Raw genomic sequence first — 26587 nt, 5'->3', positions numbered from 1 at the left:
GTGGACAAAACGTTAGGAACAAAAAACTACCAGACCATGGCCACACAGTCCAGAAAACCCACAACAGCCAATCCCAAATGTGTTTTTTTTAATTTGATAAATTGAGATGTATAAAGCAATCATAGGTGACAGGCATTTCCAAGGTATTACCCATATGATCTTCCAGGGCATGTGTTACATCCAGACATATCTTTAGTAAATTATGCTACGCTTAATTAGTGTAGAACTTAGGTGCCATTTACATCTCAGCAGCCACCAAGAGAGATGTTGGTGCCCAAATTGATCTAGTTCAGGGGTCTGCAACCTGCTGTTCTCCAGATGTTCATGGACTACAATTCCCATCAGCACCTGCCACCATTGGCCATGGTGGCAGGGGCTGATGGGAATTGTAGTCCATGAACACCTGGAGAGCCGCAGGTTGCCGCCCCTGACTAGTTGCTTCACTTGTAGTCTGTCTTTCTTGCTGAGACTCAAGGCCAAGTACAGCTTAAAATAGTTCAGTAAGGACAGTACAATGCATGTGTTTTGTGATGCCGAGTCACTTCTGACTTTGGACGATCCTATGAATGAATGACCTTCAGAATGTCCTATCAGAGTGAAGGCTGTGACTTCCTTGATGGGATCAATCCACCTCATGTTGAGTCTTCCTCTTTTTCTGCTACCCTTGACCTTTCCAAAAATTGTCTTTCTCCGTGAGTCTTATGATGTGACCCAAGCGCCTCAGTTTAATAATTTTTAATATGGCTTATAAAGCCCCCAAATTGGAGAACACGCTGCTAATGCAAAGCAGCATTATGGAAAATAAAGTAGCATTGCAAGATTGGGAGTGTCAGTCTTTTAGGTGTGTGGGTACTAGGCCTTGAAGAATGATCATCAGGACTTTGGAACGTGCCCAGAAACTTAATCAGTAGCCAGTATAGTGACTGCAGAACTGACATAATAGGAATACTCTGCCTGGCTCTGAGTAGTAATGGAGCTACAGCATTCTAGGCAACCTGGAGTCTCTGAACAGTCTTCAAGGGCAGTCCCATGCATAACAGTAAGGGAATAAGCAATAACATAGAACTTTTATAGCAGGTTGAAAGGTGTTCGTTACAGAGGCCCCGTTACCAAATATGAGTACTGTATGAACCTGAGTGGTGAGAGTTTTCGCTTCCAGCACATGGTTGTTTTGGCAAACGAATCTCCCGTGTTATTGAGGAACACCATTTTCTGGAAAAACTGTGAAGTCCTCCATTTTCAGGCATAAGGGTATATTTTTAGAGACCTCTGGCTATGGCTTAATACTAGTGAGGATTTGTATGTATCACATTTATAGGCAAGGTGTACTGTTAGCACAGAGGTCCTATACACTTGGAAATTGTGGTATGTCCAGACGTCCTGTTGTGACCTCCTCATTCGGTTACATAGCATCCCATTACCTCTTCAGTTCACGATGTGTTCAGGACATCCATTTCTTTTCTGCAGAAGTGACCTCAGATTCAGTGACTGTGTGAATCGAGCATGGGACGAACACTTCATGCTTCATGCTGAGTCAGTTGTATTAAGGCAGAATTGCCTACTCTGGTTGTCAGCAGCTGTCAGGCAGAGGACTTTTACATTATCTTTTACCTGAACCTTTTAAGAAGAGATGCCAAGGCATGGCGCCTTTCTGCATGCAAAATACATACTGTGCCACTGAGCTGCAGTGGCATTTTATAAATTGTGGATTAAAAATCATGGGTTTAGTCCAGGGGTCTGCAACCTGCGGCTCTCCATATGTTCATGGACTACAAATCCCATCAGCCCCTGCCAGCACTGCCAATTTGCTGTGCTGGCAGGGGCTGATGGGAACTGTAGTCCACGAACATCTGGAGAGCCGCAGGTTGCAGACCCCTGGTTTAGTCACTGCTCTTAGGCCCGCACACGCAAAATAATGCGTTTTCAAACCACTTTCACAACTGTTTGCAAGTGGATTTTGCCATTCCACACAGCTTAAAAGAGCACTGAAAGCAGGTTGAAAGTGCATTATTTTGCATGTGCGGAATGAGCCTTAGCAAGTTTTCTACCCTTGCCAAATGAGGTTTTTCTTTGATTTGTATTTCAAAAATGTCTGGAAATGCTCTAGAATCTATTTTTAAATGCCAAATAAAGGTTGTTGTTGTTGTTGTTAAGTTTTCTTTCAACCCCATAAAGTGATTACCCAGAGATGAATAAGGAGGTCAGCCCAGAAGGCTGCTTTGGACATCACAGAAGCAGGAAAGAGACAGTTACTAGTATGTGTGTGTTCCTGCATCTACTATAATTTTGGAAGTGATCTGATAGGGTTTGAGGATTCCAGAAGTCTCAGATCCCCCCAAGCTGCACTCTGCGTGCCCAAGAGAAGTAGCAGTGGCAGTATTTCATGCTTCTGCTGTCCTCTTCAGACTGTTTGTACCAATCTTGGAATGCCTTGTTCATTTGGAACGGGTGTGTGCGCCCTCTGTAATTTGGCAGGAATGAGAGAGAGAGAGGGAGAGAGAGCAAGCACAGGATGTGGCGTTGGGTGCCAAATCCAGCTTCCTTTTGAATCTCTGCTTTTGGTTAAAAATAGCAAGTTGCCAGCCCTTATGGTTGCAAAGATGTCATTTGGAAACGTATGGGTGGGCGCCTGATTGAATCTCGCAAATGCTGCTCCTCTCCAGGACTAAAGCCAAGATAAATTATGCAGAATAGGAGGCTGTGCAGATTTTATCCCTTTTCATAATTTGTACAAGGTTCAGAACCGGGAGACTCTGTGTGCATTTTCCCCTCTTTTCTTTTTTGCACACACAGCCTTGGGCATAGGTTGGGTGACTAACTGGTGTCTGATAGCAGCTCTTCTGATGGAGGCTTGACAGTTATGACTTGTAGAGAACTGAAAATGGGAATGCTCTGATGCTGTGCAACGCAGCCTGAAACACGCTCACAACTTCTGAAGCTTGCAATGCCATCCAAAGCCGAGTTACACCCGTCTAAGCCTGTTGAAGTCAATGGGATTTAGAGGGTGTGATTTTGCTCAGGATTGTCTTGTTGGGTACTTAAACCCCCTTAACTGTGAATATCTCATCTGCTGTATCCCGTCCTGCATACCATCCTTCAAGATGGTTGTTGGCAAGCTGGATTCAAAGGAGAGCTACAGAGACGATAAACCCCTTCGAAAAACAACAAACCCAAGACTTCTGGCACACTTAAAATTCTCAGCAGATTTGTCTGTTACTTGGGAGCTCCCCATGGAATGTGTGCTCCACACCTTCCAAGGCAATCCTTTCATGTTGTTCATTCCCCTCCCCTTCTCTCCTCAAAGTCCTGTGTATTCATTAGATTTTGCTCTGTTTGTTTCCAGGCATGCCCTGGCAATTTAAGAAGGTGCTATCAAAGGGTGTTTGATCGATGCTGGATTTCCCCAGTCTTTGCCGCTGTCCAGAGTTAACGCTGTGCTTTGTTTGCAGTCCTTAGCATGGCTTAACTTGTGTTGTTGAAGATGGACTCGATCCAGCCCATTTGTGGGCACAGCATCTGCTTGTGTTAGAGTGTTGGTCTAGGATCTAGGACAGTGATGGCGAACCTATGGCACGGGTGCCAGAGGTGGCACTCAGAGCCCTCTCTGTGGGCACGCACAAACAGAGTTCATCATGTGGGGGGTGGAAAATCACTCCCCCACACACACACACATCTAGGCTGGCCTCGGCTGCTGGGCTCAATTGTTAGCATTAAACCTAAGACCTAGTTTTGGGGAAGCAGTGTAGGTAACCCTGTTAAGCGCTGTTAAACCCCACTGATTTTCATGCAAAGAACTAAAGCGCGATCCTTTACCTGGGAGTAATCTTGGTTGCTGGCAATGGGGCTTGCTCCTGAGTAAACCCTCCTAGGGTTGGGCGGTATAGGGGATGGGGCGGTATAAAAGTTTAAAAAATAAATAAATAAATAAAATAAATTCACCCGTTTGAAGAGTTGCATGGTTGCTTCAAAGCAAAGCCAACAACTACCACCAAGCTTACTCCCGAGTAACGCACGCCTCAGAGCCAACCATTTTTTCTTAACGAAAACCTCAGTATTCAGGTTAAATTGCTGTGTTGGCACTTTGCAATAAATAAGTGGGCTTTGGGTTGCAGTTTGGGCACTCGGTCTCAAAAAGGTTCGCCATCACTGATCTAGGAGATCCAGGTTCGAATCCTTGCTTTGCTGTAGAAGCTTGCTGGGTGACCAAACTGGATGGATCCCATCCTGCATACACGATGCTTCATCCCATTGAAACCTCATCCTACTGAAGGCACATTCTGTCCTGCTTCGGAATGGTTTTATTTTATGTTTAATGATGAGACAGGGAGGGAGACCAAGACCGTGGCGTTTTAAAGACCAACAAAGTTTAAGAGTCAGAGCTTGCTTCTTTAGGTACAATAGGAGAAAGAAACTCCTTTACCTCCGTTTTGCAGGAAATATCACAAATGGGAGGATGGAAGCGGCAGGAATTGAACAGAGACTTCTAGTAAAATAAACCTTGCGACATCCTTAGTGTGGGGAGCTGCAAACTCTAGGAAAAGCTGCTATCATTCATGAGGACATTTAATTGGGGGGAGAGAAACACCCTCTTACCCCAAATATCATTTGGTTTCAAATTAGCAGTTGGCTTAAAGCTATTATGTTTTCTTTGTGATCAGCATTACTTGGGATATTTCAGGCATTTGGATGTTCTGCCATAAAACAGGAGCATCTCTCAGTTGGGGCTTTGTTTATTTTATTTTTTAAAAGCAGTTTGTTTTTCTTGACCAGAACCCGGACATATTTCTGTCTCTTGGGAACAAGAAATGGAGAAAATATCTCTCAGTTGGAACCCTGTTTCAGGAAACAGGATCGCTGCCAAAAAAAGGATTTTAGAACGGCAGAATTTATGTGGGAACTGAGGCACGATCGTGCAGATAGAGTTGAACCGAGGACCTTGAAGCTCAAATCCCAGCCTGCTTGCAGAGCTGGGAGCATTCTTAAGCTGTGAACTGGGAAATGGTGCCTGGTTTCCTGCTCTGTGGTTGTTTGAAGTTTCTGGAAGATTTCTTTATTCCAGATCATGCGTGAGGCTGGAAGGGCCAGGCTGCAGTGGCTGGTGGGACATCTTGTTGGCCTGTCTGGTGTTAGAATGAAAAACCTTTGTGTGTTTTTTAATGAAGCCTCATCTCCTGGTGTGTTCTGAAGGTGTTACTAAATGCTACACTTTGAAGGCAAAACCTGCTTGGATTAGTGAGTTCTGGAGTCTGACTATTACCTTGTCTGTGTTCCTTCCAACTTCCAGTGCCAGTAGTAGAATGTCAGATTGGCTTCTGGGAGACCCAGGTTCGACTCGATCCTGTGCTGTGGAAGCTTGCTGAGTAACCTTGGGCCTGACCTACCTCACAGGGCTGTTGTTGTGAGGATAAAATGGAAAAGGGAGAATGTTTTAAGTGATTTAAATGCAGTAAATAAAATTTCCCAACCCCGCAATACCAAAATGCTGTGACTTATAGACAGTCCTATGCAGAGTTATTCCAATCTAAGCCCATTGAATGAAGAAGAGGAGGAATTTGGATTTATACCCCGCCTTTGTCTCTTGTGAGAGAATCAAAGGGGCTTACAAGCTCCTTTCCCTTCCTCTCCCCACAACAGGCACCTTGTGAGGTAGGTGAGGCTGAGAGAGTTATGAGAGAACTATGACTCGCTAGCCCAAGGTCACCCAGCAGACTTCACGTATAGGAGTGAGGATCCAAATCTAGTTCACTAGCTAAGAGGAGTGGAGAATCCGGTTCTCCAGATTAGAATTTACTGCTCTTGACCACATTGGCGTTCTTTATGTGAAAGACCACCCATGAGAGTATATTAAAACCTCCATGTTTATAGGCAATCTATCTTAGTATATTTTTTCTGGGGCAAACAGGGGCGTTGTTTTGCAGGATCTTTTATTTGTGGTCTTCCTATAGGCATCTGCTTGACCTCTGTCGGAAGTAGAATGCTGAATTAGTAGGGTTGTAAGCCTCCAGGTGGGGTTTGAATTTCTGCCAGAATTACAGCTGCTCTCCAGTCCAGATACAGAGATTTGTCCCCTTGAAGAAATAGCAGCTCTGGGGGTTGGAATTTATAGCATCACATCCCTGAGTCCTTTCTTAGACTCCTCTCTCTCTCTCTCTAGATTCCACTCCCAAATCTCCAGGAATTTTCCAACTTGAAGTTGGCAACCCAATTCATCAGATCCATTTTGTCTGATGTAGCAAGGCCACTCTGATGTCCTTTCGTTGGAGTTGGTACTGGGTGGCTGACTGACATAAGGGAGTTGGAAATTAAGCCGACAGTTTTCATCTTGCTCAATTGGTCTGCGTGGTGTTCTTTTAAAATGCTTGCAGTATCTGCAGTTTCCTCTTCTCTCAGTGTGCGAGCAAGCGGCTTTCAGAAAAACCTCTGTGTTCTCGCAACCAAGACAGCCACCAGTTCAGCACGGGGGAAACAATGACTCGCTATATGCTCTGCACAAATGTTATCCAAAAGCACGAACCCTAAGCGTCATCTTTTCTCCACAAGGCTGGCAAACAGCGTAGCAGAATGTTCTTCTGTTGACTCAGCAAATGCTTGTTCGGTGGCTTTATGTATTGAGGAGTCCCTTCGTGCTGCCTGCTAAAAGTTTCCAGATTCAGGGCTCGAAAAGTTAAGGCAGCTTCCTTCTTCTTTAGTCATCTCTCTCCCAGAATCTGGTTGTTCCCCCTATGGAACCTGGAAGCATGTTTTCACTCTGCTTCTGCCAGACTGGCAGGGCTGATTCTGAAAGGCTTGACTGGGGACTGGGGACTGACTCTTTGGTGAAGGCTGTGGAGCTGTGGGAAAGAGGCCAGGGATCAGCTGCACTGTCCTTCAGCCCCCTTCTGAGGTCCTTGCTGGGACTTAAAGGTCTGCTTGAGTCATGTGGATTGGTGCCTTCTCACAGAAACTCGGCTGTGGATTTTATTTATTTAAAACGCTTGGAAGTTCAGAATGTGGGGCAGCAAATCTGAGAAAAATATTTCTACATTCTGTGAAAAGGCAGTCCTTGACAGTGGATGTTCCCTAAGAGATTTAGACAACTTAAGAGTTGCAAATGCCCCTTCCAAGTGCTTGGTTTTGCATTCTGGTCTGAATGTTCAAAGGGAGGAAGGGGAGTCCTTCCTGCGTTCGAGGCAGTCCCTTGAACATGTAGGCTCTCCAGTAGAAAAGAATGAGAGTGTTCCGCCGCTGGCCTCAGCTTTCTGCAAGAAGAGGTAAAAAAAGAGAGGTGAAAATAGCTGCTATTCAGAAGAATAGAGATATGGCACAGGTTTATGTTGGCAGAGGCAGTCCTTGACATGTGTTGAATGTGAAGGGCTTCGAAGGTCGTCATCCTCACCTTGAACTGAAGTCGGAAATGGAGAGGCACCACTGCAAAGATCTTAATATTAGCAAAAGATGCGTGCCATGATGGATGATTAAGGTGGTCTTGTCCAAAGAGGCAGGTGGATGGACTTACAGTAGCCCTGGACTTTTTAGCTGGTGGCTTCCAACTTATGGTAACCCTATGAATCACTGTCCTACAAAATGTCCTTTCATTGACATTCTTCCTCAGGTCTTGCAGACTGAGGGTGTAGCTTCCTTGATTGAGTCAATCCATCTCATACTTAGGTCTTCCTCTTATCCTACTGCCTTCAACTTTTCCTATGTTATTGTCTTTTCCAGTAACTCTTCTCTTCTCATAGTGTGATCGATTTAGTCATTTTAGCTTCTAAGGAGAATTCAGGCTTTATTATTATTATTATTATTATTATTATTTATTATATTTATAAACCGCCCTCCCCCGAAGGGCTCTAGAATCCACTGATTGTCTTTTTGAAGGTTCATGAAACTCTCACCCAATACCACATTTTGACTGGTGCTCCTCACAAAGCCCTATATGTTTTTGGAGGTACCTTGTAGGTTGACACAGTGACTCTTAGGTATCTTTAGTAATTCCCTCAAGCCTGTTTTTGTTGGTTGAGTTGCCAAAGAGTTGGGCATTTGTGACACTTGTGGGGAGCTTTGGTCAGAATGCCAGCTGTAACTCCTTTCACAAGGTGTGTGATTTGGCCATTGTTATCAATGCTGTGGCTCAGTGATTCTCAACCAGGGTTCCGTGGTACCCTGGGGTACCATGAGCACATCCCATGGGTACCATGACAATGCTACCGCCTGCCCCCCCAATGGAATCAAATGGATTTTGAAGGGGGGGGGGGTTGGAAGCCTCATGGGCTCCCTTTAAACAACACTGAAAAACAGCATTGTTTTATTTGTCTAAATTCGGTGTGGATTGGGAGGGTAGATTTAAAGGGAGCTCTCCCTTTAAATCCCCCTAATCCAGTGATGACGAACCTATGGCACAGGTGCCAGAGGTGGCACTCAGAGCCCTATCTGTGGGCACACACAAACAGAGTCACCCCCACACATACATCTAGGCTGGCCTGGGCCGCTGGGCTCGGTTAGCATTAAACCCAAGGCCTAGTTTTGGGGAAGCAGTGTAGGTAACCTTGTTAGGCGCTGCTAAATCCCACTGATTTTCATGCGAAGAACTAAAGTGCAATCCTTTACCTGGGAGTAAGCTCGGTTGCTGGCAATGGGGCTTGCTTCTGAGTAAACCCTCCTAGGGTCGTGATTCACCCGTTGGAAGAGTTGCACGGTTGCTTCAAAGCAAAGTCACCAACTACCACCAAGCTTACTCCTGAGTAATGCATGCCTCGGAGCCAACCGTTTTTTCTCAACTTAAACCTCAGTATCCACGTTAAATTGCTGTGTTGGCACTTTGCGATAAATAAGAGGGTTTTGGGTTGCAATCTGGGCACTCAGTCTTGAAAAGGTTCGCCATCACTGCCCTAATCCATGCTGAATTTAGGCAAACAGACAACGCAGCTGTCAACGCTGCTTTCCCTCCCCCTGCTTGCCACTCCCCCCACCTACAGGCCAAAAACGAAAAAACCCTAAAAAATGCAATAAAAAAAATTCAAACGAACCTCAAGGGTACCCTGAGATATGAGGAGCAAGGTCAAGGGTACCGCGACGTTGAAAAGGTTGGGAAACACTGCTGAGGCTAAATCCACACTAGACTACTGCTTTGTGCATATGCAGGAGGCTGCAGACTCTCCAGAACCTTCAGTGATACAAAATGCAGCCTCAACATGATTTGGTGTAAGTGTTGGGGTGTAAGTGTTGGGGATTGCATCTTGCTGGTTTTACAAGGTTGGTGCCAACCACCAGTTATCTTTTAGGCAGGATTCAAAGTGCCAGCCGTCACTTGCCAATAACCTTAATGGTCTATGATGGGGGCATTTGAAGAACTACCTTCTTTTCCATGAACTCGCCTGAGGTCACGCTCAGAAGCCTGCTCTGTATGCTATCAAAAGGGAGGTGCCCGAGCCCAGGCACAGGACTTTCTTTGTTGCCATGCCAAGACTTTGGAACGCTTCCCCCACGGACGTTCTCCTGGCACCCACTTCGTTGTCTTGCTGGCATTCAGGGAAAAGAATGTTTTTTTTTTTAAAAAAAAAATTTCTCAAGCCTTTTGTTAAGTGATTCTCTCTCTTTTGGTATTTCCGTCTTTGCTGTTCCTTCCGTCGTTGGGGGTTGTTGAACTTAATCTCAAGTTTTGCCCTAGTAATTGTTGCTGGTTTCAAAATCAGAGTATTGTCACTTCTGTTTATTTTAACCTGTCTTTTCTCACCCTTCTGCCCTGCTGCCTGTTTTCTTTCTTTTTATCAATGATCTCCGTGCTGCGCTTACTAAGTTGTATCTTGTCACGATTTTGTTGTCTTTAGTGCCATTGGCCATCCCAGAAGCATTTTTTTACTGAGAATGCTGGGAATAAATAAGTGCTATTCCTAGAGGGGCTGCTGGCAGAAATAAGGGGTGGGCAGGAGGCTTCCCCCTGGTGAAGTGGCACAAACAGTTGCTTGCTCTGCACTATAGCTGCCGAATTCTTTGGGTTGCCTTTGTCGTAGATACCACTGCCCTGGAGTTCCAAGAGGGACAGTGGCCCTTCAGTGGGCCCTCTAAGCTTGGTGCAGCCTACTCAAAAATTTCAGTAAAGCTGAACTTCCCATACCCAGGATCCCACGATTGTCTTGCCTGAGCAAGCGGCAACTGCAACAACTTCGAAGAATGGTTGTTTGTTTTTGCACCTGTGACGTTTCTGATGTAGTAGAATATAAACTCTCTCCTAGGGTTGCCAACTCCAGGTCGAAAAATACCTGGAGATTTGGGGAACAGTGGAATTTGGGTGAGGAGGGACCTCAGCAGGGTATAATGCTCAGCTGGAATGTGATGCCATAAAGTTTACTGCCAAAAGCAGCCATCTTCTCCAAGTTGTAATTCTGGGAGATCTCCAGGCCCTACCTGGAGGCTGGCAACCATACTCTCTCTGCAGACCTCCAACAACATTGATCAATGATTGAAGTTATAATATCATGATCCAATATCATCACCCAGCTGCACTCACTTAATTAATTAAAGGGTTTCGTTGGTATAGCAATACCACCCTTGCAGGGATTTTAGAAGCTACCGTGTTTCCCCGAATATAAGACAGTGTCTTATATTAATTTTTGCTCCCAAAGATGCGCTATGTCTTATTTTCAGGGGAAGTCATATTTTTCTGTGTTCTGTTCGTCGGGCATGCTTCCAAACAAAAACTTTGCTATGTCTTACTTTCGGGGGATGCCTTATATTTCGCGCTTCAGCAAAACCTCTACTATGTCTTATTTTTAGGGGATGTCTTATATTCGGGGAAACAGGGTATTATAGCCTTGAGGATAGAGCACTTCCACTCAGTAGATATTTATTTATTTTTTTTATTTATTTATTAGATTTTTATACCGCCCCATCCCCGAAGGGCTCTGGGCGGTGTACAACATTTAAAACACAATATAATTAAATAAACATTTAAAAGCAGCGATAAAATTTCCCAATATAATTGGCTACTGGAAATATGTTCTCAAGTTCAGATTTGGAAGTTTTTAAATTCAAGATGTAGGTGGCGGTCCAGCCGCTCCAAAATATAAAGTCCCCTCCCTCCCACGGTAAAGGGAGGCATGGCGAAGTCTCATTAGGGTGGTTAGCGCCCAGATGTTAAGGGCGCAAGCCGAAGGGCACCTATTAGCGCTGGTTCCTCCAGTCCGTGGGAACAGCTCCATCTTTGGCAGGCTTTCCCGCGGAACTCCCCTGGGTATCCCGCAGAGGCCCGGACAGCTGGTGGAAGCAGCTGCTCCACCAGGCCGGGCCAGGGCTGCAAAGGTCCTGGCCCGTAAGGTGTGAGCCAGCCGCGCATTTCGCCGAGGGGCCAGGGACCACCAGGTAGATTGGCCTCCGCCGATCGGGAGAATACACGCCAGGGACGCATGGGGTGATGCGGTCTCAAGGTACGATGGCCCCAGGCCGCCAATGGCCTTTAAAGGTCAGCACCAAACACCTTTGAAGAAGATGATCCGAACTCTACTGGAAGCCAATGCAGCTGCCGCAGCATTGCAGGCTGAATGGTGTTCTCAAAGCCGCTGCTGCTGTAAGCAGATCGGAAGACGCTGCTGCATGGTTCGAACCAGTTTTAATCGGCGGGTCAAAAGCGCCAAGGGAAGGTGCTACCCGCGTAGAGCGAAGCGGTTAAGCAATATTAGTCTAATCTGGAGATGAATCGCCGCAAGTGGATCACAGGAGGCTAGATCCGCTTTGAGAGGAAAGGGGCCAGTCTGCCGCCTGGACGAAGGTGGAAAAAAAGTAAGCGGTTCGGGTTGTATGGGCCACCTGGGTCAATCGCATTGAGAGAGCATTAAATCCAGGTGGGACCCCCCGCCAGGCGGACGGAGGGGTCGGGCGCCAATGTGACCCCTCCCACACCGGGCGTTGGAAAGTCCCTCCCCCACGCCAGCCAGATGACCGTCAGCGATGAATCGGCTCTTAACCGCTCTTGCCGCAGTCCAACCCGCTGCACCGCCACCAAACAGTGCTGTAGGAGCCGCGAGGGAGCGCAAGCGGCTGCTCCCTCCATCAAATAACAGAATGAGCTGTGCGTGTCATCAGCGCACTGATGGCAAATCAGCCCAAAACTCCTGCACTCCAGCTGAGCAAGAGGTCGCATGGACAAAGAACAACAGCGGGACAGTAATGTTCCCCTGGGTACACCGTGATTGGAGCCGGCACTCCGGGAGGCCTGGTCCCCGCGACTTCACTCTTGTTGATTCCCGCCCCGGAGAAACGTAGGTTATCCACTGAAGGACAGTGCCCAGACCGGAGGGCGCTGCCAGGCGGTGGCCAAAGCATCGTGGTTTCGACTCACATCAAACGCCATGTGAGATCTAATAACACCAGCAGCCGATCCGCCTTTGGTCAAGCTGAATATCGGAGGTGGTCTGTGGACGGGCGACGAGAACAGTCTCCGTCCCATGCCCAGCACGGAAGCCGGACTGGAAGGGGTCAAATATTGGGACACATCCTAGCTTATAATGAAAGGCTGATTGTAAGTAAAGGAATAATCGTGATAAAATGTTTTTATATGTTGCCACTTAATTGTTATACATATATTTGTACAATATGCTTGTAAAATATTTTTATGTAAAATACTTTTATGCATAGTAGCACATATATGTATTTTTCTAATTATATTTATAGTTTGAAAGTAACATATTTACTGAAATCTCTAGACTTTTTAGTACTGTTTTTAGTTGAGCATGACAGACTAAACACAAGACAGGAATCCCTAATTACCAGTGAGCAAAGACCACCACATTGCCGAATAAGTGGGTATTACCCCATGAAATAGGAGAACACCGGGAAACCTGTCTGGCAAGATATTTACCTGTCCGTGGACTGATTTGTCTTCAGTGAGGACTATGAAAGTGCAGTTGCAATTTGGACTTTAAATTTGCATTGTTTAAGAATTTCTGCAAATGAGTTTTATGCTTCATTGGCATTTGGTGTTTAAGGATTGTAGGTTGCACTTAGCATTAAACTGTGCACGTGGCTTATGCTAATATACAATTTAGGCTAATATACAACTTGTGCTTTTGTGTTATGTTTTAGTAGCCTGGATATAGTTCTTTGGGATTTGTCTCTCTATTTTGTGTGTCTAGCAAGCTATACCTACCTGTTATTTGTGTCCCATTTCTGACTGTCATGTTTGTATATGATATGGAGCCTCTACAAATGCACAAAGAGAAACCTGTAGCCAGAATGTGTGCATCCACAGGGCTTCAGGTGACATGACTTAGGAAGAGGCTGTGGCTCAGTGGAGGAGCGTCTAGTTGGGGCGCAGAACCTGGGCATAGCGAGGGGGCATGGTGGTGGTGGGGCTAAGAGCACATGTGACTGGCCCAAGGTCATCCAGTGAACTTCCATGGCAGAACGGGGATTCAAACCTGGGTCTCCCAGATCCTAATCTGACATTTTACTCACTATAGAAGAAGAAGAGTTGGATTTATATCCCCCCTTTCTCTCCTATAGGAGAGGCTTGGAGCATACAGGCTAATCTGAATTCCCCAGATAAGCCTCCACAGGTCAGGCGGCAGAGCAGGGAATCAAACCCGGTTCCTCCAGATTAGAGTACACCTGCTCTTAACCACGTCGCCACTGCTGCTCCTCACCACACTGACTGTAAATCCAGAGCTGAGGACTGACATACAGAGGGGTTCCAAGGCTGTAAATGGGGTCTTTTGTAATGTATAACCAAACAGGGTTAAGTGACATTGTCTCTGTGTCTGGCTGTCTCAAGATTTTATGTAACTCCAGATAGGGACTTTTTTTTTTTTGGTGGGAAGGCAAAACCTGGGTCACTTCTAGGATAAGGTTGTCTGTTTAAACAGCAATCTGTTTAAAATACCTCACGAAGGGCAGCTGCCACAGCTGACCTTTTCCCTGTCATATGGTAAAATGTTGACTTGGATATGAGATGAGGAAGGAATGCAACGCAGATCCCGGCCAAGGTGCTGAAGGAAAATGCTGCACTTGTCTGGTGGTGCTTAACGCAAAAGGTATTTGGGAGCTTGCTAATGAATGCCTGACTCTGTTCACCGGAGGTTTTGCTTTGGAAAAAATTCTGATAGTTCAGAAGGAGGGGAACAAGTTAAAGAAACATACGGCTCTCCTGGGCGCCTTGAAGAGTTTGTGCCCCTCTTACGAAATGGATTGTTGACATGGGCTCGTGTCCAGTGTGGGGAACTTTCCTGTGTTTGTGTCTGTTCCTGCTGATTCTCTGACCCACAGAAAGCGTATCCCTGGGGTTGTGGAACCTTTGTGGAAGGAACATCTGCTTTGGTCCGGGCGGGAGGGGACTGCAGTAAAAAGGAGGAAAGGGTAAAATCACCCCTCAGAGGGGGCAATCTCGTCACACACAGCCCACACAATTGCTACCCCAGGAATGACTTTCCCAGATGCTGAAAAAGCCTATGGGGTTGAGAATGAGGGGAAAATAATCCTTCAGTTGAAGCTTTGTCACATACAAAACCTGCAAAATTAAACTTTGATCTTTTCCCCTGAAGAACCCAATCTCTGGGTTTCCATTTTGTCATGGGAGTAGGAGGCAACCGCTCTTTTTATTGTTGATCAAATTAAGTGATGTACCCAGCCCTGGTTTATATGTGCTGGAGAATGCGCTGGTGAAAAGGAGAGTTGGTTTTTATACCCCACTTTTTTCTATTGTAAGGAGTCTCAAGGTGGCTTTCAGTCACCTTCTTTTTCCCTCCCCACAACAAGACACTTTGTGAGGTAGGTGGGGCTGGGAGAGCTCAGAGAGAACTGTGACTAGCCCAAGGTCACCCAGCAGGCTTCATGTTGAAGAGTAGGGAATCAAACCTGGTATGAAGTAAATAAATGAGATGTTTACTTTGCTGTTTCTCAATCTGTGATTTGCTGCTACCCCAACAATTTTGATAATGCCAGGAAGTGAACATGCAAACCACATATGCAGTTTTTACTGTGCTTCCTCCCGCTGCTGTTTGCCACCTGGGCAGGCTGGCCTTGGAAGAAAGAAACCAGAGGGCATCTGCGCCAAGATTATGCTTGAAAGCTTGATTCACACCTGCATTGGTGAGGTGGTACAGTCCTTACAGGTAGGAAACAGTACCTCTTCTGTTTCCAGAATTTCCACTTGAAGCAAATCTCCCACGCTTGCCATGCTAGAGACAAGAATGTCATCACATGCTTGAGTGGAGGGGAAATATATTTCACTTGAGAGGAGATGTCTGAGAATCTCAACAATTTTCATTATCTTTTTAATATTATCAACATTGAACAGCCCTCCCTCCAAATATCAAGGTTCCTTTCTAATGGGAAAAGATGCTTCTAAAAACACAGGCTCCCCACAGTGTCCTGGCTAAGAACATGGACTTGGGAATTAGATGGGGCAATGATCAACATTCTTCCATTGAAAAAGTTCCCATGGGAGGGCTGTGCCCGCCGCACATGCATTCTATCAGTTAATCTTCAGTTTTAATAAAGAATGTCCAAGGCATTCTCAAAATCCTTTTCATAGAAGAAGAGAAGAGTTTGAATTTATATTTCCCCTTTCTCTCCTGCAAGGAGACTCAAAATCTTAAAATCTCCTTTCCCTTGACCTCCCCCCCCCTCTCCACAACAAACACCCGAGGTGGGTGGGACTGAGAGAACTCCAAAGAACTGTGACTAGCCCAAGGTCACCCAACTGGCATGTGTTGGAGTGCACAAGCTAATCGGGTTCCTCAGATAACCTTCCACAGCTCAAGTGGCAGAGTGGGGAATCAAACCCGCTTCTCCAGATTAGAGTGCACCTGCTCTTAACCACTACACCACTCTGGCTCTCAGTCTCAGTCATTCTGTCTGACATTTATGATTTATATTTAAATATTGACTACTGAAGTTCTCCATTCTTTCCCCTTGTGTCATTAAGAGGAAACTTCTCCATTCCGAAGTCCTTTCCTGGTTTATCAGCTGACTTTTACCATATCAGTGATAGGAATGTGATATTGGTCCTCGGTCTAGGATGAAAGGTTTTCCTTTGAGTACTTGTGCAGTGAAGTTGTTTCCATTTATTGCGTGTGCTGGATCATATTCCTCAGGACATGCCAAGAATTAGACTTTTACACACTAGCAATAAAATGATTATTTATGTAGTGTTATTCTTCTCTTGTGTCTTACAGAATAACACAGATAACAGAGTCAAGCTGAGGTTGCAAAACGCTTTCTGTTAAAATGTTGCCAGTGGGGGAGATAGTAGTGCACTGTGGACATTTGTGAAATGGACAGAGGAAGTCATGGGAGTCACTACAGATTGGCTGCCATATTGCTTACTGTGGGAATTGGGCTGCTCACAGAATGGTTGGGACAAAATTGGCTATGTTTTAGAGAAGAGATGTGGTTTGGTTTCAGTTTCCGAAGAAAGGAGATTTACTCCCTGTACGATCGCCGAGAGAGGTTGCTAACAGAGCGACTCAGTAACCCTGGATGATTTGGTTTGCAAGTTGTCAAATGTTTGATGAACTGCTTGCACATGTTCACAGTGGTGCAAAAAAAGCTGTCCGCACATGTGCTGTCTCGTACTGGTTGTCTGAAGGTTTCCCCTTTCCCTGTCTGCTGTAGGGCACATTCTTCTTCTTTTGAAGGTTTATGAAACATTTACACTTCGCACAGAACCATTTACAGATGTGAGGAGTTTCCCTTGTCCTGCCAAAGCTGGCAGTCATAATAGAAGAGCCAGGCAAACTAGAATAATGTGGGTATGCTCCTGGTTGCAATACTTCACCTCTGTTATTCCTTCCTCAGAGCTATTTTCTTCTCAGCCCATCCAGTTTACAAAACAGGTTGTCTTTCTGTTAAGGATAAGCTCTCCACCTGCAAAGTTTGAAAGAAAGCCTTTTGCCAATATTGGATGTTGGTGGTGATTTTTGCAAAATTCTTGGCATCCCTGATTACTAAGCCCAGAGATGTAAATGTCTGTGTATCTGGCCAAACCGAAGGTGCCTGAGGTATCTTCATCGCTTCAGTCAGCGGGTATAGATAGATGTGCAACTAATTGCTTTTTCTGTTCAAGACCCTTTTCACTTTATCCCCAAGATTCAGAAGGTAAGTTCACTGCTGGAAACACATCAGTAAGCACAGTTATTTGGGGGGTGGGGAGAGACGGGGCGGGCGGAGGGGCTGTCGCTGCTATACAGGCTTTTGAATTTGCAGATCAGAAATCAAATCTCCTACATAGAACAAAGCAATCCAGACTGGTTTCCATATAGATACAGTGTAGTTTTCTATTGTTTATGTGGCTGTTGATATAATGCAGCGGCTACAAGGCTTCCATATAGCTGTTTCCCCATAGTTTATTGCTCCAGATCTCCAGCAGCAGCCAATACCCCATGCCCCCAGAGCTTTTTAAAAAGAGGCAGATGAATATCATTATACTATAACGTTATAACAATCTGTGTACCATTTTCTATTAAATCTAATTTTTTAAATAAAGTAAGTCTGTAACCTCTTTCCTTATGGAGATATAATGGGAAAGGCATAGCTCTGCAGTGAAAGGGGCTGTGGAAGCTGGGAATTCAAATACCAGATGGTTCTAACAGTGTGTTGGTATAATAGCACTTATTTGCCAATTTTAAAAAGTCCAAAAAGTCCCCTGGTGGCAGGGGGAGAAATAGCTGTCATTGGGAAGAGACAGGAAAAATGGCTATTATGTGGGCCAGAAAATGCAAATAGCAATGTTAACTTATGAATATGAAGAGCTGTTCTTTTTGCAGAGTAGGTGCGAACAGGCCTTAAAATCATGGCTTGAAACATCCTCTCTTCCCCTGTGTCTTTTATTTTGTAACCTCTGACCTGGTGAAGAGTTCTGGTGAGCTCGAAGACTTGCGTGCTGCCTGGTGCTTTTTGAGTTGGCCATAATAAAAAAGGTATTATACGGTTTGTACTTTGTTTTGGGATTTTGTATCTGGACCAGCAAGGCGACTAACAGCTTTTGCCTACTTTGGGGATGGTCTAACCAGCGGTCTGTTTTTGTTGGCCTGATGGCTCAGGAGCAGAGAAAACAGCGGCAGATGCCTCTGTGTTTCCCAGGAGAGTCCACGGCAGGAGAGGCAGCATCTAGTTGTGTTTGTGAATGAGATCTCAAAAGATAGGACGTTTCATCAGGAAATGGACTTTTGCCATCCTTGGAATGGAAATGGGGCAAGTGAAAAGAGGCTGCTGCTACTGGCTTGAAATATCAGCGGCAGCTAGCCAGGGGCTGATGCACTTGGCTTCTGGAGGAAGGCAGATGGTTTCGTGAGTGCCAGAGGACTCTGAAAGAATTGTTTGCATTTCCCAAAATAAACTCGGTGAATGGGGCAAAAGCTTTAACCGAGGCAGGGCTGAGCAGAAACTTTAGCATGGAAGGATCTTGACATCTTGACAAAGATGTGGCAACGTTTCCTCGGCGGTTTGAGTGGAGGGAAGGCATCTGCTTTCCTAAGGACATGTTCTTGGGAGTAAGTGCCACTATATAAAATGGGACTTGCTTCTGAGTAGACCTGCTTAGGGTCGCTCGGTTCCACGATCACATATTCACCCTTGAGAACGAAGCACACATTTGAGAAGTCTGCTTTTGTAAGGGTGATCTGTGGAAACCACCTGCTCTCTCTCTCTCTCTCTGCCAGTTTCTCCTTGTGATACTTTCATCCAAAGCCTTTAGTTATCTCCTTCCAGGTGTCTCACATCTGTACCCCCCCCCATATTTTTCTGCCTTGTTTCCCTGCCTCTGCTGAAATGCCCGCAAAGGTCTCCCTTTTGGGCTCTTGTCTCTTACCGCCTCTCTCTACTCAGGACTTGTTGTTAAAACAAGTGACTCCAATGTTAGGGGAGAGGCTGTGGCTCAGGGGTAGAATATTCACTTGGCATGCAGAAGGTTCCTGGTTCAATCCCTGGCATCTCCAGGTAACGACCAGGTAGCAGCTGATGTAAAGACTACTTGGGACCCTGAAGAGCTGTTGTCAGACTGACTTGTAGATGAAATTGACCATGAATGGTTCAACAGAAGACAGCGTTATACATTCAGTGTGGCTTCATGCTCTCCTCAACTCCCTCCTGAAAACCACCAGGAAATCTGTGGTATCATCCATTGCTTTGATTGAAATGAAGACTGAGTACATGTTTGTGCGCTTCCGCAGTTTCACCCTGTCCCACTTGCCTCCCCTCCCCTCAATCCACCCCTCTGCTGCTTTACCTGCTATTGAAACATAAGCTCTTCCTATGTGGACTTTCCCCCATCTTGGCTTCAAGCTGGACTACCATTTTTGGGAGCATCTGCATAATAACATTCCACTTTACAGGTTTTCCCTATCCCAGACATGCTCGTTCTCAAACCTGATTTTCCTGTGGTGGTTCCTGAAGGAACTCAGTCTTTACTATACTGTGTGGAATGGCAGCTGGGTGATTTCAGAGGTGCATCCCATACTGCTGCCGTTCGTCTTCTGTTAGTCCTTCTCAGCCATGACACCTCTACCACTGTGCCACCACAGAGCTTTTTGAGAGGTTTTGAAAAAACAGCAGTAATTCCTATGATTATTACCAATGGGAGCTCCCGCAAAACAGGGAAAACGGCAGCTGATGGAGGAAAGTGTGTAGAAAACTCTCATAGGAAAAAGTTTGATTTCAGGGGCTCTTTTAAGACCAACAAAGTGGTCTCTGGGTCTGTTTTCACTTGGGTTAGATAGGCGCAAGAAGGACCCAAAGGACTCACACAGACTGCAATTTAAGAAATTCTGCTTTAGCTTAAACTAGGGGTCTGAAACCTTTTTGAGCCTGTGAGCACCTTTGGACTTGTGACACGGGGTGGTGGTGGTGGTGGTGGTGGTGGTGAAACTACAAAATGGCTGCTGTAGGAGATGTAGCAAACCACAGGAAGTGGAGCCACACACACACAAGATATCCAGGTGTAAGGGAGAAGAGGGTAATTTTAAAAATACATTGGGAAAGAGAGAGAAAAAAACCAACACTGTGGTGGCAGTTTTAACTGGAACATTATTTTCACATGTACAGTCAGTCAAATCACGAGTGGCCAGTCGGCAGCTCTGCTGGGCAAGTACCCCACAGCACCCCACCTGCTTCTAAAAACATTTTCTGGGCACCGTTGTGCCCATAGGCACTGCCATATTGGCAACTCTAAACTCTAATGCTAACCTTTCTTTTCTGTGATTTGCAAGTTACATTTTGAGTAGATATACAGATGCAGAAGTGATTCTTTTTTTTAATGTCTGCTAAAGTAAGGAACTGAATTATTGGCCACTATGTGTGCCTGCAGGTTAGGACTTGATAGCTGCTTGGTGAAACACTGGGAGGCTCTAACGTTCCTTCTCTCTCTCTTCCCTGTAGGCATTTGTATCAAGTGTGGAAAGGGGGTCTATGGGGCCAGCCAAGCTTGCCAAGCAATGGGGAACCTTTATCACACCAACTGCTTTACATGCTGCTCTTGTGGTAAGTTGCAAGCCATTACAGCCCTGCGTTTTTGTGGGGCGGGGACCTGCCTTTTAGAAGAACTTGCTGGGTAGAGAACAAGGGTTACTTGGTTTGTTATCTGCCTCTCTTTGCATTCATACTGTTTGTTAAAGCCGGACAGTGGAGGTAAGGGGTCTACATAGTGGCCCCAGGGTTGAAGGCCACTGTTCTGTTGAGGGAGCAGCAGTGGCGTAGTGGTTAAGAGCAGGTGTACTCTAATCTGGAGGAACCGGGTTTGATTCCTTGCTCTGCCACTTGAACTGTGGAGGCTTATCTGGGGAATTCAGATTAGCCTGTGCGCTCCACCATACGCCAGCTTGGTGACCTTGGTTTAGTCACAGTTCTTCTGAGCTGTCTCAGCCTCACCTACCTCACAGGGTGTTTGTTGTGAGGGGGGGAGGGAAAGGAGTTTGTAAGCCCCTTTGAGTCTCCTATAGGAGAGATGGGTCATATAAATCCAACGTTTCTTCCTTCCTCTTCTTCAAAGACAACATAGAGGAGGCAGCTCCCAGGCCTCTTCCGCATGTGCAGAATAATGCACTCTCAATCCACTTTCACAATTGTTTGCAAGTGGATTTTGCTATTCCGCACAGTAAAATCCATCAGCAAAGTGCATTGAAAGTGCATTATTCTGTATGTGCAGAAGCGGCCCCAGACTTTAAAAGTCCTGTATCTTCCGTTACAAGTCCTGTATCTTCCATCCCAACTACCTGCTGCTTTATTACAAGACTGTATCTCCAGAGTTTGCCACGGTGGAGTAGCAAAAGGTCTTGGGTGAGATGGGAAAAGAGCTGGACAGGACAGCAATTGACTGCCTAATGTCTGAGGACCCAGGTTTCATTCTAGTTGAAGGGCTGCAGGCTCCAGGGCTGGGAAAACAATCACTATAAGGGTAGCTTTGTGTATTTTTATGTAATTATTCTCTGCTGGTTAGATACCATAAGGGAAGAGAGCATAAGAGTAAAGGGGGGATGGTGGTGATGCTTGCATGGATCTTGGTTGTGGTGGTCTCAGCAGGCAGCAGATTTGGGCACATTTAGTGGCAGTCTAGAATGAAGTAGACCAGGAGTCTGCAACCTGCAGCTCTCCAGAAGTTGATGGACTACAAATCTCATCAGCCCCTGCCAGCATGGGATTTGTAGTCCATGAACATCTGGAGAGCCGCAGGTTGCAGACCCCTGAAGTAGACACACTGGGCTCAAGCCCCTCCTCTCCTGTGACCTAAAATGAACAACTGTGTGTTTGAACAGCTCTGATTTGTTTCACCAAGGCTTGTGCAAGAGAGCTGCTAGGTCCATGATCTGCTACGTCCATGCTATGTCCACAGGGCCGGGGGGTGCAGTTTGGGTCCTTGGCATCTGGTACCAAAAGTGACTTGGGCCAATCTTAGTTGCTCAGTTGAGACAAAACTTGCTCCCACTGCTAGGGTTGTCCAGTCTGGCATTTCTGGAGCTGTGAAGGAGAGAGGTGCCGGGGGAGGCAGAGTTTTGGGGGCGGGGGGTGGGGATGGGGGGTGGAATTCAGCAGGGATGTGATGCTATAGAGTCCACCCTTCAAAGATGCCATTTCCTCCAGGGGAATTGATCTCTGTAGTCTGGAGAATCCTGAGCCCTACCTGCAAGTTGGCAACCTGAATCACTGCCCTGCTGCTTCTGGCTCCAAGCGAAACCCAGACAGATCTCTCTGACACCCACTCTGTACCAACAGTGGGCAGGTGTTTCATCACTGCATGATGTGAAGAAGAAACACCAGGAGTTTGACAGCATGTAGGTCGCAGCCGAGAGAGATGGACTGCGTGAAGCTGAATTCTTTGCACGTCCCTGATCAGGAGCACAGTCTCAGGGTGCGACAGTGTCTGGGGCGTGCCTCCTCGGCCCCCAAGCAACCCCAAAAGTTCTGCCACAGGTTCAACCCAGCCTCTTCTTTTTCTTCAGCCTTTTGAGGAAGCTCTTATCACCAGGCTGTGTGCCGGAGAGATCAGCTAACCAACAAATTTCTTTGTCTGAAGTGGTCAGAAGCCTCCTTGAAATCTTGTATTTATGAAAAACCACCTGAGGTTTGGGTTTAGTCCATTAGGGACCTTGCGTCAGGGTTTTGCACAAGTTTGTTGGCAGGAGAATCTCCAAACTGCTTGGTTTCTGCCCTTCCCATTGTAAACTGTCCCTCCTGAGTATACACACATTCTTTATTGGTGGGGACTGGGGGACAGATTTTCCCTCACTCCCTTCCCTCACTCCCTTGGCAGTTCAGGCACACTGGTTGGTGAGCCATGCCCTCCAGGACATTTGCTTTCATCACACGGGGAGCTCTGAACTCTTGTTCTGTACACATTTTCTGACTGATTTTGCTCTGGCCAAGGCACACACGGAGAGAGGGAGACCCTTGTACTGTCCCTCGTATTGTTACAAACCCTACAGTTTTCCTTGCAAAAACTAAAACCTGTTGCAAAAAAAGAAAGGTATGAACAGTGCATGTGCCCCCTTCTATGTCCTTATGGTTGTCCTTATGTCCTTATGATTGAGGATGCTGGGAAAGGCCTGGCAGACCAATGAGGTAGATCCTGGCTGCTCTCTGGGCATGAAAAGAAGGTGGGATTCTGCAGATTGAATGCCTCTGTTCTGTGATATATACTTCTTTCAGAGTTGGTGCTTGACAAACTATTTCCCTTCTTCCAGCAAGGAGCCCATCCCACTGCCTACCAGCCTGCATTGTTTCTTCCTCACTCTCTGCATCATGCCATGGCTGTTGTCTTTCTCCCCTGTCTTAGCTCCAGTGGGGTCTTTGAGGCTGGTTGGCTGGCATGCATCTTCACAGAAGTCTGGCCTGGCAACTCTGGAGGTTCCCTAGACTCCTTTCCGCCTGGCTTCCTAAATAGTGTAGTGGTAGTTTTGCCGCTAGCTGTGCAACTCTGTTGGCTCCAGTAATAATATTAGACGTGTGTTTGGGGTTCCCAACATTCTCTTGGCAAATGTTGGGAAATAGGGGAGCAGTGCCTGGATAGGGTGGAATGTGGAGAGAATGTAATATTACTTCAAACGACACTCTTAAGCTGCCTATCTTAGTCTCTGTGGTTTTACCGTAGAGACAAGGAGACCTCCCAAGAGCAGCATCACTAAATGGAGGCCAATTCTTTTTCTCCTGCTCCTCAGTTCCTCTGGCATGGGAAATTGGTGCTTGGAGCAGGTAAACAGGAGACTTTACCCTGGCTTTTGTGTGCTCAGCTGCCTTGATGAAGACTCCTTTGCTTCCAGTGGTTGCAGCCCATGGGAGCAGGCCAGCCCAAAGAAGGCACTCGGCAATATCAGTGTTTCTAAGATCTTTACTGATCCCACTTACATTATCTACCCAGTATCCTGCCATGGATGATAACGTGGTGTGTTGCACTGTTGGGTCTTTTCCCTATGTGCTTCCAGGATGTCGAGGGGTCATTGCCTTCCTGTTTATGGCTATGGTGTGAGGCTTCATATCTGCCTTCCCAGTTCCCCTTGGTTTCTCAGTATGCTTCTGGAATATGAATTGGGCAGAGCTGTTGTTTCTTGCCCAGTTTCATCTCATGAGTTGTGCAGTAAAAAAAGTTACAAAATTGAAACCCAACCCTTGGATCCCTAACTCAGCCATCCACTGTGGTTTTGGAGACTCAGGAAACATTGATTGCTCATCCAATTCCAAGCATATCTTCGCCTCTGTGAGGACTAGACGTGTTGAAATGAACCTTGCACGAATCTGTACTTTGCGCCCAGTGGAATGTGACATGCACAAATCCTGCTTAGTCGTGTTTGTGAGAACTTGGAGCAAGACAGGCCTTCTTTCAAGAGAAATCCGTAAATACTCAGTTCTGCTGGGACCATGTTCTGTGAATACAGCTCAGATAGTATTTGAAATACTCGATATGCAGATGCATGCACATTTCTACACTCTTCATCAATTTTAATTTGAAAACCTCCTTTCTTTCTCTTGTTCAGTGGTATTGCTGCGCAAGGCTCAAGAGCTATGATTATTTTCATAACCTATTTATGACCAAATCCTGCATCCTGTCTTCCTAGGATACCACTTTAGTTTTGTTTTTTTAAAAAAAACACCTTTTCAAATAGGATTTAATTTCAAATAAAAATTCTGTGCATTCTTTGGTGTGTGGCGTGGGGGTGGCGAGGGCTGTTCTCCTGTGCTTAAATGGTCAAATCCCAGACTGGGGTGAAACAGAACAGAAGCAAGTCAGTGACCTCAGCTCCGAAGAATGTTGCTTATTTTACTGATGAGAGAGCTCCAGCTATTTTAGTGAAAGCAAGTTTCCTTTTTTATTCAACGGGGACAAATGTTCTGCTTCGGTTTTGTATTACGCTATGACCCACAGCAGAAGGGCTGGTACATTTTAGGTAGATGTTTCCGCATCCCTAATAGGTTCCAGGTAACAAAAGTACATGCAACCACCTCCAAAAAAAAGAAGAAGAAAAAAGCCCTGGGAATTTTTTTTGTTTTGATTCAATTAACTTTGTGCACCTCTACTTTTAAAAGATCTATTGCAAATTTGAAGTGTATTATTCAGCAGGAGGAACTTCAGGGGAATTGTGTGTACTTCTTTCCTGCGATGCCTTTTCACGTAGGGAGAATAAAAACCTTGGTGGATTGTGCCCAACAATTGTAAAATTATTCCTGGGATTCAGCTGCTCGGGGGCTTTTCTTTGTCTTTGGTTTTAAACAGACTCTTTGCCTTCAGTTCTGTCTTTATTGGACAGCAACGGAGGCTTCTAAAATGCTCTTGCATCTTTTGATGCGCTGAGCGACTGGAATGTGGACAATTTTAGCCCAGAAAATGCGAGTGTGTTTGTATAACTTATACGCCAGAAGTTCTTGCCCTCTATAACAAAAGATCTTTTCAGACTCCCCAGCCTATCAGATGAGTCTGCAGCCAAAGGGGGGGGGGTGTTATGTTTTTAAATAGCGTGTGTGCGCGCTCTCACTGGAGTGCAACCTCAGGAGTCTTTGCATAAAGCGAAGTGCATGTTTGGGGTCTGATCCTGCATCCCTGCAAGTTGGGGGGAGAATCCAGCTGTGGAAGGAATGCAGCATTTGGGATCCCAGGGTTGGGCATAGAACTTAAAAAAAAAAAGACAGAGCTCTGCGTATCCACAGTAGTCAGTTTGCTGTGATTTTGGATTTCGAACAACTGCTGCGGCTTGTGAATAGCATCTCCTGCCAAGATGCAGGATCTTCTTTTCAGTGGAATTTTGGCACCAATTTTTCCCCTCTCTCTTTCCCTCTCCCCCTCCCCTTCTAAAACTGTCCCTCTCTGTTCAATGCCCAAACCGCCAACCTTTGTCTCTGTGGAAGGAGATTAGCAGAAGTGTTGGCAAATGGGGAATGCTAAGGGGGTGTTGGTTTGCTGCAGACGCCTCATTTTGTGGGGCAGCTCTACCCTCTGGCTTTTCTTTCAGTGGAAAGTGGTGGAACCCCCCCCCCCCCTTTCTGTCTTCTGCCACAGGATCCCATGTGGTGTACAGGATTCTGGGTCCTATTGAAAGATACTTAGTTGGGGGTGGCTTCAGGGCTGCATATGTTCTGCACTTCTGCAGGATTGTAGTAAACTACCAGATGTGATAGTCCGTGCAGAATTAAGCTGTCATTTTCAGAAATTGAGCAAATGTCTGGATCTCCCCCACCCCCCCGCCCCCCCAAAAAGTGGTTACAAGACAGGCATAAAGGGTTGTTCAGTGATTCCAGCCAAAAAACCTCATAAGCAAAGTTGGCTGAATAAGATCTCCAGGTGCTGGTGGCAGAATTACAGCACTGCTCTTTACCCTCCTGCTAGCGAAATCAGAATAATATGTGTGTGCCAAAACAATGCAAATTTATCAATTTGCATAATTTATGCGGATAGCAGCATTCCACTCTGCTTGGCACAGAGTTGAGACTGTCTGGGCCCAGATGCTCCCCCCATCTTCTTCAAGTACACCCCATTGTTAACTTATGTGAACTGAGAATGTATCCAGAACACACCCACCCTACAGCCATGAATGGCAAGGAAAGACACATCAGTCAGAGGCAAACTATTTTTCAGGGAAACGTAGTCTAATGGATTGTCTAATGGAGAGACTCTGTTTAAATTCCTTGGGAAGCCTCGGAT

At 45.9% G+C, this 26587-nt stretch overlaps 1 protein-coding gene across 2 annotated transcripts in view; it reads left to right on the top strand.

The window, feature by feature from the left end:
* Nucleotides 1-26587, top strand: part of LOC125443562 (WT1 interacting protein) — a 64189-nt gene that overhangs the window by 5291 nt on the left and 32311 nt on the right. For both annotated transcript variants that reach the window (XM_048515774.1, XM_048515773.1), the window contains one exon: nt 20344-20445. In XM_048515774.1, coding sequence (XP_048371731.1) covers nt 20344-20445 — 102 coding nt within the window. The remainder of the gene's footprint in view (nt 1-20343; nt 20446-26587) is intronic.

This window comes from Sphaerodactylus townsendi, linkage group LG14 (genome assembly GCF_021028975.2).
Source record: "Sphaerodactylus townsendi isolate TG3544 linkage group LG14, MPM_Stown_v2.3, whole genome shotgun sequence".
Classification (NCBI taxonomy): domain Eukaryota; kingdom Metazoa; phylum Chordata; class Lepidosauria; order Squamata; family Sphaerodactylidae; genus Sphaerodactylus; species Sphaerodactylus townsendi.
The sequence above is the reverse complement of the archived record's forward strand: the minus strand, read 5'-3'. Positions and strand labels throughout refer to the sequence as shown.